General features: G+C 40.6%; 1 protein-coding gene across 2 annotated transcripts in view; it reads right to left on the reverse strand.

Moving 5' to 3' along the window:
* LOC118933759 (histone-arginine methyltransferase CARM1-like) overlaps positions 1 to 14,597 on the reverse strand; it is a 274,777-nt gene that overhangs the window by 108,365 nt on the left and 151,815 nt on the right. For both annotated transcript variants that reach the window (XM_057498618.1, XM_057498619.1), the window contains exons 3-4: positions 8,761 to 8,867; positions 7,805 to 7,909 (exon numbers count right to left, since the gene is read on the reverse strand). In XM_057498618.1, coding sequence (XP_057354601.1) covers positions 7,805 to 7,909; positions 8,761 to 8,867 — 212 coding nt within the window. The remainder of the gene's footprint in view (positions 1 to 7,804; positions 7,910 to 8,760; positions 8,868 to 14,597) is intronic.

Genomic DNA, 14,597 nt, shown 5'->3' on the forward strand with positions numbered 1-14,597 from the left:
TGAGTATCAACCTAGAACATAGAAAGAATGGCTTTCTGGTGCTCCCCCCAAATCAGCCTGCATTATTGGCTCTGGTTACAGACAGACTTGAGTTTGCATTTGGCTTTACCACTTCGTAGCTATGACCCTTAAGCAAGTTAGTTACATTTATGTACCTCTGGTCCCTTTATCTATACTATGAGAGTAACACTGTATATTGTGTTTGTTAATTGTGTGGTATAGTGGGCATCTGCCATTCTTTTGTGCCTCTCAGCGCCTGAACCCTCTTCCCGTGTTTGGAGAGTGCCCCACTCCTGAGGCAGCACCAGCCTCCCAGGAGAGGTGAAGATATCTGGGGCTTTCTTCCAGCACCTTGGCAGCTGAAGCACAAACATGACCGAGGCTCTGCCAAGAAGATGTGCTCTGTGTGCAGGGTTCAGAGTGTGAAGACGCAGGATGGCACAGACCCCATTCAGTGAGGTCACAGCGACCTCCAGATTCCAGCACACCAGAGGGAGTTTCTAAGGCAACACTCAAGAGCAGTTCTGGTTAAAGGCTGTGCATATTTTAGTGTCCATGGCTGGCTGCACTGCTGTCTCCAGGATCAACTTTGCAGCATGATTTTGGAAATGATTTTTGATCGTGAATCTTTCAAGCCTAGTTCTCTGATGATCCTGTTCCTTTTAGGAAATTTTCTTAAATTAGCAGAGTTGGTTTCTGATGCTGGCAGCTAGGAACCCTGACTTCTACAGCCAAAGATTAAATGAGAGAGGCTATTCAGAGAACCCAGCAGGAAGAATGAATTACTTCCTTTTTTCCTGCTTCCCTGCACAGCTCTGAACGAGGATTTCATTGTCAGCAGGTTGATGATGATGCTAAGGAGCAAGAAGTGGAGTATTTGAATGACAGATAAAGAAAATGTTGTATACACATGCATACATATATACACATATCCACAATGGAATGTTATTTTGCCTTTAAAAAGGAGATCCTGCCATATGCAACAACGTGGATGAACCTAGAGGACATTATGCTGAGTGAAATAAGCCGTACACAGAAGGACAAATACTACATGATTTCACTTATATGAAGTATCTAAAATAGTCAAACTCAGAGCAGGCTAGAATGGTGGTTACCAGGGGTTGGGGAGACACGGAACAGGAAAGTATTAGTTACAGGGCATGAAGTTTCAGTTATGCAAGATGAATAATTCAGTTCTTAATTCCTAAAAATCCACTGCACAGCATAGTGCCTGTAGTTAACAATACTACTGTATTGCATACTTAAAAATTTACTAAGAAGGTAGACCTATGTTAAGTGTTCTTATCCCAAAATAATAATAAGAAAGAAAGAAAAGACAGGAGGAAACTTTTATGCATAGGGCAGATTCTGGTGACGGTTTCATGGATGTATACTTATCTCTAAACTTATCCATACTTACCTCTAAACTTATCCAGCTGTATACATGAAATATGTACAGCTTTTCGTATGTGATTCTTACCTCATTAAAAAGGTTCAAAAAAATGAAAGGAAGCAAGTGCTGCTTCATCACATGCAAACAGGACTATCTGGCAGGCCTGGGATGCAGCTTTCATTCTCACTGATGATTAAGGTCAGGAATCATTAGTGTGCCAGGGTAACCAGCGGTGTGCAGCATCTTGTAGTGAGAGGAGAATTTCAGAGCAGGCTTAGAGATAAACTCAAGAACCTTTCACTAAACTGTTGATACGCCCACACTAAAGAAAACTCACAGTGGGAGAGCCTGAACCTCACATTCTGCAAATCTGAATATCAGCTGACATTCTGAACAGGTTGCTTTGCATCTTTATTATTGTTATTTAATTTTCTTTTAAAGCTTCAAATCTCTGGATCCCTTCTGCCTAAGCCGACCTCACATTTGGATGTACTAAGCAGATGTTGCAACTGGGGATTCTCTCCTCTGTGAAAATTCTGACTTAAACAATAATAATAAGTTCTCTGCTCCTGCTTATTCTCACAAATTTCCAGCAACTGGTGCCCTGACAAATGAAGTGTCAAAACATTTCCAAATTAAAACCCTACCACTCACACAGCCCCACACCCTCAGCAGGATGGACTTTCCCTGCTCAGACCCAACTCACACTTGAAGAAACTAAAAATAGCCAGATGGCAATTAACAGAAACTCTGAGGAGGGGAACAGGGTGGGTTCCAGCCGGGTCAGTCTCCTGGATGGATTCCAAATGGAGTTCTCAGCCAGGAGTGCTCTGGCCAAGAAAGGATTTTCATTAAAACTGTATGGAGGAAGCAGAATGAAAAAGCAATATTTGAAAGATCTAAAATTATAGCAGAACTCGGAACTACAGCACCATCCCCAATAATAATACTTGCTGCTAAGTACTGAGTTCCTATTATGGGCCATGTACTGAGCACTTCATATGCATTGTATCGTCTTGACCTTGCAAGGACTCTAATAAATAGTTTGCTACTCATTGGTAAGGATATTAAATTCCAGAGACTACAGATCTCAAGACAAACAGGATAAAGGTCTATGGCAGGTACATGGTAAGTGGCCAGGCTGCAATTTGAACTCAGCTCACCAGCTCTAGGACTCAGGCCCATAACCGTTGTGCAATGTTGCCTCATACACGCATGGAGATGTTTAATAAACAAATGTTCTCTCTTCATCCTTAAGCCCAGAGACACAAATATCTCCCTTGGCAATTTCAGCCAACCTTCCCATGGGCAAGAGCTCTCGGGGGTTATGTGTGTGAGTTCGAAGACTAACTGGGTTCAAATACTTACCTTTTCATTTAGTAGTTGGATAAAATCAGGAACATTAACAACATTCCTTAGTTCTCTCACCTCTAAATGGCAATGTTAAGCTCTCATAAAGTTGTAATAAAAATCAAAAGAAACTGCTATAGATTGAATGCCTGTGCCCTCCCTCCACCCAAATTCTTATGTTGAAACCCTAATTCCCAATGTGATGGTATTTGAAGATGGGGCCTTTGGGATGTAATGCGATCACAAGAATGAAGCCCTCATGCCAGGGATTAGTGCACTCAGAAGGAGAGACAGGGAAGAGCTTGCTTCCTCTTCCTTTTGGCCATGTGAAGATGCAGCAAGAAGGCTGCTGTCTGTAAGCTGGGAAATGAATCCTCACTAGACACCAGCTCTACTGACACCCTGACCTGGGACCTCCCAGCCTCCGGAATTGTGATAAATGTTCTTCAAGCCACCCAGTCTATGATATTTTTGTTATAGCAGCCCGAACTAAGATATAAACAGTATATGGAAAGCTCTTGGTATGGTGCTTGCATATGAAAAAGCCTTAATAAATAATAGCCATTGACATCAGTCATTCTAAACCCATGCTCTTTAAGGTCATCAGTTTCAATAAGAAAGAATACAAGGGTTTAGTGAAAAGGTAGCAACCTGTGTAGGTCACAGGAGTTATTTGCAAATGGTCTTCAGTATGATGAAGTAAACAGAAAAGGATTTTAAAAGATTTTGGATTAGTGGTGGATTTCATAGATGTGGAATTAGGGTGTCCAACCATCCTACTTTGGGACTGAGCACTCCTGGACATTAAAAACTAGGGTAGTTTTCTCTTTCCATTTTCAGAAGGGAGGGGATATTTACTCCCAGGAGACGTCAGGACTGAAAGAAAAGTGTTCATCTCCTCTTCCACTTTCTCCCTCACAGTAAGAGTGACCCATCTGACCAGTGACACTGGGAAATAGGACTGAGCATGCACAGCCCTAGCTCTGCAAAGGGGCCAGCTTGCCCACCACCTACTCAAGCATGCACTCTTGAGCCCCCAGGTGGAAAATTGCTGGGCAGGCTCTGTACTTACCTGGAGAGGCCAGTTGTTCAGCATACAAATGGGTAGAGAAGTTTAGTTTGGGAGAAAAAGGAATAGGAAGTCTTCTTTGGTCACAGGTCCAAGCCCTGTTCTCCAAACAGCATTACCAAAAATAAAGTTGATATTGTGATTTCTACCTGACATCTGTGTCTATTTCTAAATTGCTTCAGAACTCAGAGTGAGAAAAGGATATAATTAATTATCAACCATGTGATTAATTATCACCTTCATAAACCCCAACAGATGGATGCCTCTTTTATTTCATTGGCAGATAAACCCATTTCAGGCTGGCAGGAAAAGAGTATTTTATAAAATCAAATGTGGTTAGAGATGTAAGTGACCTTAAAGATGATCCAGTTCAATATCTTCATTTTTACTGATGAAAAGATGCACAAATGAAATAGTCAAGTGACATAATCCATATGGAATTCTGTGAGTCATATAATTATTCATATGATTAATAATTTGGACAATGGTCTTTAGAAACTGTAACCAGAATAAAAAACAAATTATACGTAGTACAGGAGAGAGATTATATGTAATAGAAAACAGATTATAGATTAAAACTAAGCAACTTCAGAGTGAAAGACGTTTCCCTAAATAAAAGTATTACCTCCAGGAAACATCCTTATATCATGAAGTAGCAATCAATAATTCAGAGATGATTTTTTTTTTTATTGGAAAGAAATCTGTCAAGGTTAATAAAACTGCTTACCCAAAATCTTGATTACCAGATAAGGTATCAAAAGAAACAAGCTTTTACCCTTTATCCTCATCCTGCCCGCCTACCATACATAGTCAGGTGCTCCTCATTAGAAATGTTTATTTCATGCCTGTTAACCAGGCCCACCTCACTGGCACAGTAAGGGTCCTGGGCACTTCAAGGCACATGGAAAGACAAATGAGACCCTTTGGTCAAGCATGGCAATTTCCAGTCTTATCTCTGTCTCTTACTGTCACCCTCACCCACCACAGTACCTAGATCTGACTTTCAGAACATGTCCAGTCCTGAGTAAGTCAGAGAAAGCCCACTTCCCCTGTCTCTCCCACTGAATCTAGCTGTGAAACCTAGACAGAAAGTATGGAACAATTACTCGGAGACTGAAAAGTATAAAGTAGCAAGTAGGCTGGGGAAGGAGACTAGAATTCAAAATAGTGCTGAACCATATCCCCAACTCCCATCCATGGCCTGAAACTCAACAACCTGGAAATGGGCGCCAGAGCACAGACAAGAGCGCTGTCTCCAGCACCAGGGAAGGAAACGACTGATGCTCAGAGTACATGCGGAAATGCTGTTTCCCCCTTTTTTTCCTTTCCCTCTCCCCTCTCTTTCCCTTCTTTCCCTCCCATCTCTCCTCCTTTCTTTCCCTTCCTTTTCCTCCCTTCTGTGCTCCAGCGCCCAGCAGTCTTGTGGTAGAGGCAGCCATGAGAGAGGGGAACCTACCTCTGTATTCAGTAGTGCTGTCATTCTCCCTGGGACCACCCTTATGCTGTTTTTCCTTTCTTTGTCCTCTCTCTCTGCTTGACCAAAATGTAGTTAAAATCATGGAGGTACATGGCAGAGTGAACTACTTAGCTAGAGCCTGAAAAGTTTTTCCAGGGAATCAGAAGGTATCAAGGAGGTCATGGAGAGGAAGGAGGTTGGCTAAGCAACCCCATAAAGTTTTTTTTTTTTTTAAATTTCTGGGCTTAGCCTCAATCTGTGCATGCATGATTCTGATTTTAATTAGCCTACCAATACTTTGAGAACTCCACCCAGATGCCAGACTGACCACTAGGTGACACACGTGGGCAGATCCAAATAGTACTGCTGACGCTTTGAAACCTGGGTTAATATAGGAACCAGAGCCCTCAGAATACCAAGCAGAGGCATGGAACTCACAGCCTGAAACTAACCAGGTAGCATGAATACTGAGACAAAAGGGCCAACATTTTCCACTGGATTTAAAGAAGACTGAGAGTCTCACAACATATTATTTGAAATAGACCCAATACAATCCAAAATTTCTTGGCATAATGAAGAATCAGGAAAATCTCAATTCCCTGGGAAATGTTAATCAACTGAAGCAAACACAGCAATGATGTAGATGTTAGAAGTGTCTGACAAAAACTTTAAAGCAGCTATTTTTTAAAAAGCTTCAACTACCAACCATGAGCACTGTTGAAACCAGTGGAAAATGGAAAGTCTCAGTGAGGAAATAGATGACACATGGAAATTTGGAATTGAAAAACACAATAATGAAAATAAAATATTCTCTGATGAGCTCAATAGCAGAATGGAGATAATAAAGGAAAGAAAGCTATAGGCAAATCAACCTCTAGCTGGGTGCCCATTTATCATTACTTTTCATGCATTTTTCTCTCTGGGTTTAATTAACTATTGCTACGTGACAAACCACATCAAAATTCAGTGGCTTAAACTGGGAACAATCTATTATTTCTCCAAATTCTGTGGGAGCGCTGGGCAACTTCTCTACTGATCTTGCCTGGACTCATTTGTTTCTGCATTCTGCTGGAGGGGGTGGTTGGGCTGGAAGGTCCAACATGGCCTAACTTATAGGTCTGGCAGTTGGTGCTGGCTGTTGCCTGGAGTGCCTCAGGTCTCCTCCATGTGACCTCTCAACCTCCAGCAAGCTAGACTGGGCTGCTTCACAGCACAGCAGTCTCAGGGTTCCAAGAAGCTGTAAAGTCCATTCATGCCTAGGTTCTGAAACTCACACAGTGTCACCTCTGTCACATTCTATTGGTTGAAGCATATCACAAGGACAGCACAGAGATAAAAGTATTAAAAAATTAGACTATCTCTTGATGAAAGAAGCAGCTACACATATTTGCAAATGGATGTGGCCACAGGGAGGCATAAGTCATTAGGATCATCTTTTCAGTGTTTTATCACATCCTTCCTGGAGAATTCATGCTGCAAATCTCAAAGGCCATGAATGTACAATTACTATGGCAGTAGAACAGATTGTAAGGCTTAGGAAAGTTCAGTGTTTCACCTAAGATCACACAGCTAATCAGGAGAAAAATGTGAAGTTAGATCTTAGGACTGCTGGATTCACTGACCAGCGCTCTTGTCTCTGAGATGAGCTATACAGTATTTTGAACACTTTGGCTGTTTTACTGGTAGGAAAATAATGGACAACAGTTATATAATGTGTTAGCAACCACTCATCATTCAGATTCATTTTGTGAAGGAAATAAATGCAGGTACTTGTGGAGTCTATGAAAAAAAAGTGACTCAATAGGAACTATTCATTATCTCGCAATAAAGCTCCTAACCTATTTTATGCACCAAAACATAGTGCATTCAGGCTCTTGAGTTCCTTGTACTCAAAGTTTGATTTCTTTATTAAAGTAAAATTCACATAACATCAAATTAACCATTAAGCATTTTAAGTATAAAATTCAGTGTCATTTGGTATATTCACTATGTTGTACAACTGTTACATCAATCAGTTTCTAAGGTTACATCACTCTAAAAGGAAACACTGTGCCCATTTAGACTCCCCCTCCCTCAGCCCTTAGCACCCACTAGCCTACTCCTTTCTATGGATTTGCCTGTTCTGGATGTTTCATATAAGTAGAATAATACAAATGAGCTTTTGTAACTGGCATCTTTCACTCAGCATATTTTCATGGTTCATCCACATTGGAGCATATGTCAGCAATCCATTCGTTTATATGGATAATAAATATGAAAGATATTCATAATATGCCATTGTATGGATGTACTACATTTTGTTTATCTCTTCACCAGTTGATAGGCATTTGGATTCTTTCCACTTTTGGCTACTGGGACTATTGCTGCTATGAGCATTCATGTTCAAGTAATTGTTTGAATACTGGCTTTCAATTCTTCTGAATACTTAGTTAGAACTGCAGAGTCATATGCTTCTTCAAGAAAAGCTTAATTTTGATTCTAGTTTTTGACAAGGCTTCTTAAAAGTTTGAGATTTATAACCCACTGCCAGCATTACCTTATCTCTAAAGTCAGTGTGGTTCTGGAGAATGGCTCTGTGGTACGTGGCTGTCCTCACAAAGTCTTGCATCATATTCTGCTGCTGGGAAATGCAGCCATAAAACTGTAGGGGAAAGAGAAAGAGAGGAGCATAAACAACCCACCTTTGTGAACATCTGGTTCTTACAGCTACCTCAGTCAAATAGGCTTGGCCTGACGCTCTGGGAAGCTGAGGCTCTGAGAGATGCAGTGACGTGTCCACACTGGCTCTGATCTGTAAGGCCTAGAACTCTGAAGTCTACCCAGACTTACGACTGCTGCTCCATGTAATAGATTCAGTCCTAGATATTGACCAGAGAGGTGCCCAGGGTCCCTCCTTTAAGCAGAGGCTGTGAAAGAACATGAATCAAAAATAATAGAGATAAGAAACCGAGAGAAAGGGGCCAGGACCAAAGGGCATGTCCCTGATGAGTCTATCAATCTTGAGAGAAAAAGAGAATTTGGATAGAAATCCTGGGTGAGGGCAGGGCTAGGGCAGAAAGCAGTAATGATGGTAATCCCAGTGAGGCAAGCCAGGGGGGTGATATGATGCTATTATAAATCCCTGAACACTGCCTGTCAGCCATATATATCATCACTGAAATTGCCATTATTAGGTAGTTTTCTATGTTTCAGGCACCATGCTAGGTGCTTTACATATATCCTCTAATCAAATTAAATTATCACAACAGTCAGATGAATTGTATTCCCCAGATGAGGAAACTGAGGCTCAGAAAGACATGTTAACTGGCCAAGACCTGACAACTTGGTAAGTAACAGAGTGAGACCTCCAATCACAGGAACCACACTTCCGGGGGACAACTACAGTATGACATCAGTTGTCTCCTCTCCATCCACCACCTGCCCGGGTGTATTCACACATCAGGTGTGTGTCCCTTGAAGCAACTCAGTTCCACCTGGAGCAACTTCCCTGACCTGGAAGTACTGTGCAGCAGATGCCTCTTCTGTCCGCTGGCTGAACACCGAGGACTCCTTCTTCTCATTCTGACATCTTTTCAAGGTGTTTGAAAATGCACTTAATTCTGCAAAGAGAAGGAAAAAGAAGACCTGTTTGAAAACCTAGGAAACCACCATTGCACTCTACAAAATTCCTACTGAAAAAATCTTAGAAAACTAAAAAAAATGGCAGGTTCCTCCCTGAAAACATGTACGATAAGCAATGGCAAGGTGGAAATGGGAGCTCCTCTGTGGTGTGACACCCTTATTTACACTTGTCAGATGTATTTGTATTCACAAATGTCAAGTGAGAGAGCACAAGGGAACACAGAGACCAGACTCCCTGAATTCTCCTGGTACTGTGTTCACAAAGCTTACAGGTTTATTCTTGGTATGTGCTCTGGAGAGGGTGATTGTTGATAATGAAAAAAAATATATGTGGATACAGAATATATATATATATATATATACGTATGTACACACATATAATGAATATATTTATGTATATACACATACATAATCACATTCTATTATAACAACAGGGTTTTTTTGAATTTAGTATCCTTGAGGCATATAGAGAAAAGGTAAAATAACTGGGCATATGTAAATACAAGTGAATGCTTTCATTATTTAAGGAAAATAATACAGAGGTGAAGGCTCAAAAATCCCAGGAGTGATATTATTAATAGATAACGCAGCATGCATAGCTGTCAGGTTCTGTGATTTCTGTTTTAGAAATGTCTCTCAAATCCTGTCCAGTGGTCCTCACTGCCTGTGACCTCTTGCCTCTGCACCACTTGCACTGTGACAGGTCTCTCCCTTACAGCCCATGTTGCATCCCTAATGCTCACATACTCTCAGTTCAACTTGAGCTCCAGCCCTTCACATTCTGCCTGCCGCGGCACGTACACTGTCTCTTCTTGCTCACTCATGACCTGTACTATGCTCTCTGCACTCTTGTTACGCTGAAGCACTTACAAATTCCCAAGTCAACCTGGTGCTGGCCTGTCTTCTTGATTTGAACCCTGTGTCTCTCCTCTTTAGATTACTATTTGGCATCAAACTCCTATTCATCTGCCAAGATTCAGCTCAACCAATGTTTCCCCATTGCTATGTTCTGGAACACCCATTAGCAGAATTGGTTGCTGTAGCAACAGTGGGCCTCAACACTTAGCTATAGGTCAGAATCACTTGTGAAGATTTTTTAAAATGTAGAAGCTGGACCCTCATCCTACAGCTCGTAATTCAATGTTTTGGTGGTAAGGGACAAGGCAACTCCAGAGTTAGTTTTCATGTACAGGCAGACATCAGAAATTTTGCTTTTAATCTCAGTCTCTGAGCTTACCATTGTATTATGTATTTAACTGAATTTATCAATTCAATTTTAAAAAATGTCTGTCTAGCTATATCATATTCTTTTAGGGCATGGTCTTGGGGTTCAAGCCCTATTTATCTCTAGTTGTCATATCATAGTGCTAACATAGTAGCCACTCAAAAAATACACCTAAAATGTAAATTCACTAAATTTGGGGAATTGAATAATGAACTTGGTGAAATTATTTTCAATTGGTGAGGCAGCCCTGTGAAACTCCGAGGTTATCTCATGTGGGGGCAGATAGGAAAAGATCTTGTTGGAGAATAAATTTGTGAACACAACTTACACAGCCCCTCTGGATGGATAAAGGGAGAAATTTTTGGTGGAAATAAAAATCAAGATTAGATTGACAATGTATCCTGAAAAATCAGAGTTTTGCTAGCTTATAAATGCTCATTTCAATTTACAAATGCTCATCTAGCTAGTTCCCATGTAGATCTCTCTTTTGTGAAAACAGAATGGTTCTTTGGCTAAAAATTTATTGCCTTTATAAAATTTTCTGTCAACTCTTTATCTTTTGCAATAATATCCTTACAAATGAAAGGATACAAACAATGATTTTAAGATAATTATGAAACCAAACACACAAAAAGTATAAAAATTTTACAAAATGAAAAAAATCAAAAAGAAGAAAAAAAATAATAGCCCCATTACACAAGCTATTAATTATTGTTAACATTTTGTTGTACATTCTTTGGGGTGTCTATATGTGCACTCACACATGTGAGTGCATATAAAAGTTCCTCTTTATAAAATTGCATCACATTTTCCCTTAGGATACTAACTTTACACTTAGGATACTATGAATAACTTCATAACTCTTAAGTAGTCTCCCCCACCCGACTGTTAGTGGATATATGTTTTGACTTTAGAGGATATGCCATAATTTAACCCATCCGCTATGGTTGGATTCCCAAGGCCATTACAAGTCTACTGTAAATGAATGGTAGAGCCCAGCATCGTATTTTTAACCATGTCCCTGTTGATTCTGATGAAAAACATTTTTTGAGAATGCCAACTAATAGAATATGGCAACATTTATAGTAGAATTCTACATTACAGTAAGTGAGACACCATTCCTTCACAACATCCCCCACACATGAACTCAACAGATTAACCAATATTTCTATTCTCTCATGACATATTTCTTTTGACTGTTTCCTTTGCAATTAAAAATATATTTTGTATATAATTTAATCACATATTTAGGAATACAGAAAAAAAAGCAAGAAAGGAAAAATTATTCCCAGAAATAATCACTAATAATATTTTGGGATAGAATCTCCCTGTAATTTCTCTTTGTATGTCTTTATCTATCTTTTTTTTTAAATTTATTTTGTTGTCATTAATCTACAATTACATGAAGAATATTATGTTTACTAGGGTCCCCCCTTCACCAAATCCCCCCCCACAAACCCCATTACAGTACTGTTCATCAGCATAGTAAGATGTTGTAGAATCACTACTTGTCTTCTTTATGTTGCACAGCCCTCCCCGTGTACCCCCCCATTATACATGCTAATTGTAATGTCCCCTTTCTTTTTCTCCACCCTTATCCCTCCCTTCCCTCCCTTTCTCCCCAGTCCCTTTCCCTTTGGTAATTGTTAGTCCATTCTTAAGTTCTATGATTCTGCTGCTGTTTTGTTCCTTCAGTCTTTCTTTGTTCCTATAGTCTTTGGGTTTGAGGTGTGTCTCTTGTAAGCAGCATATAGATGGGTCTTGCTTTTTTATCCATTCTATCACTCTGTGTCTTTTGATTGGTGCATTCAGTCCATTTACATTTAGGGTGATTATTGAAAGATATGTACTTATTGCCATTGCAGGCTTTAGATTCATGGTTGCCAAAGGTTCAAGGTTAGCTTCTTTAGTATCTTACTGTCTAACTTAACTCATTTATTGAGCTATTTTAGACACTGTCTTGTCATTCTTTATTTTTCTCCCTTCTTATTCCTCCTCCTTTGTTCTTTATATGTTGGTTGTTTTATTCCGTGCTCTTTTGTGCTTCCTTTAACTGCTTTTGTGGGTAGTTGATTTTATTTTTTGCCTTTAGTTAGTATTTCATTGGTCTGCTTTCTTTGCTGTGATTTTATATTCTCTGGTGACATCTATTTAGTCTTAGGAGTGCTCCCATCTAGAGCAGTCCCTCTAAAATACCCTGTAGAGGTGGTTTGTGGGAGGCAAATTCCCTCAACTTTTGCTTGTCTGGGAATTGTTTAATCCCTCCTTCATATTTAAATGATAATCGTGCTGGACACAGTAATCTTGGTTCAAGGCCCTTCTCTTTCATTGCATTCATTATATCATGCCATTCTCTTCTGGCCTGTAAGGTTTCTGTTGAGAAGCCTGATGATAGCCTGATGGGTTTTCCTTTGTAGGTGACCTTTTTGCTCTCTCTAGCTGCCTTTAAAACTCTGTCCTTGTTCTTGATCTTTGCCATTTTAATTATTATGTGTCTTGGTGTTGTCCTCCTTGGGTCCTTTCTGTTGGGAGTTCTGTACACTTCCATGGTCTGATCAATTATTTCCTCCCCCAGTTTGGGAAAGTTTTCAGCAATTATTTCTTCAAATACTCTTTCTATTCCTTTTTCTCTCTCTTCTTCTGGTACCCCTATAATGTGGATATTATTCCTTTTGGATTGGTCACACAGTTCTCTTAATATTGTTTCATTCCTGAAGATCCTTTTATCTCTCTCTGTGTCAGCTTCTATTTGTTCCTGTTCCCTGGTTTCTATTCCATCAATGGCCTCTTGCATCTTATCCATTCTGTTTATAAATCCTTCCAGAGATTGTTTCATTACTGTAATCTCCCTCTGGACGTCTGTAATCTCTCTCTGGACTTCATCCCTTAGCTCTTGCATATTTCTCTGCATCTCCATCAGTGTGGTTATGAGCTTTATTTTTAATTCTTCTTCAGGAAGACTGGTTAGGTCTATCTCCTTCTCAGGGTTTGCCTCTGTGATCCTGGTCTGTATCAATTTCTTCTGCCTTTTCATGGCGATAGATATATTTGTGGGGAGCTGGCGTGTGTGTTGGGTAAGAGAAAGTCCCTTCTTGCCAGTTTATGGCCTTCCTCTCCTGGGAGAACAGCGGCCTCTAGCAGCTTGTGCTGGGCAGCTGTGTGCAGACGGGGCTTCTGATCTTGCCCGGCCGCTATGGAGTTTATTTAGCTCTGTAGTTGCTGTGGGTGTGGCTGGCCTCAGGCTGTTACTCCAATATGGCAGAGCCGCGTCGGAGGGGGAACAGGCGGAAGGCTGTTTATCATGGTGAGGGGCTTCCAAGCTTCACGCGGGGGTTCGGGCACCTAGAGCTCCCTGAGGTTCACAGCTGCTGGGCTAAGTGTCCCAGGGCACTTCCGTCCAGCTGTGGGGTCCCTGTCCCTTTAAGACTTTCAAAAAGCACTTGCTTTTCTTTGTCCCGGGTGCACCGGCTACGGGGACCCTCTTACAGGTCTTACTGTCCTGTTTCCCTAGTTTTCAGCACCCCACGCATGCACTGTCTGTGCTCTGGTGCGGATGGCTAGGGCTGGGTGATTAGCAGTCCTGGGCTCCCTCTCCCTCCCACTCCATCTCCTCTCCTCCCACCCAGAGCTAGGGTGTGGGGTGCTCAGGTCCCGCCGGGCCGGGGCTTGTATCTTACCCCCTTCGTGAGGTGCTGGGTTCTCACAGGTGTGGATGTGGTCTGGATGTTGTCCTGTGTCTTCTGGTCTCTCTTTTAGGATTAGTTGTATTTGTTGAATTTTCAAAAATATATTTGGTTTTGGGAGGAGATTTCCGCTGCTCTACTCACACCACCATCTTGGTTCTGTGACCTCTGTCTTTATCTATCTTTATATCATTCACAAAAAAAGTATTTTACTCTACTGTTTCACAAACTGCTTTTTCACTGAATAATACATCATTAGCTTTTTCTGTGTCAATACTTTTCACATGGAATTGCTCAGCTACACATAAAGCCTATTAATTATAGTGTCATTTTGCTCTTGTTTCTCCATTTATTCTCAGAGGCAACATTAGAAACTTACTAGATCTTAATTTCAGCAAGGCTTTTGACTATGTCCTTTCAAATTCTGGACCTATTTTCATATCAAATTCTCCGGGGCTCAAAAATACCAAGACTGTTAAACTATGATCTTCTATATTTGTAGTCCACTACCTTCAAAAGATATCGGGCAATATTTTAAACCTTAAATGGATTAAAACTCTCAACCAGCTGAGTATATATAAAAGGAACACACCTCAGCATACTAAAGACCATATGTGACTAGCCTGCAGCTAACATCATATGCAACAATAAAAAGCTGAAAGATTTTCCTCTAACACCAGGAACAAGACAAGGATGCCCACTCTCACTGCTCCTATTAAACAGTATTAGAAGTCCTAGCCCAAAGTAATTAGGCAATATAAAGAAATAAAAGACATCCAAATTGTTAAGGAAGAAGTAAA

This window comes from Manis pentadactyla, chromosome 3, assembly GCF_030020395.1.
Source record: "Manis pentadactyla isolate mManPen7 chromosome 3, mManPen7.hap1, whole genome shotgun sequence".
In the NCBI taxonomy this organism is placed as follows: Eukaryota; Metazoa; Chordata; class Mammalia; order Pholidota; family Manidae; genus Manis; species Manis pentadactyla.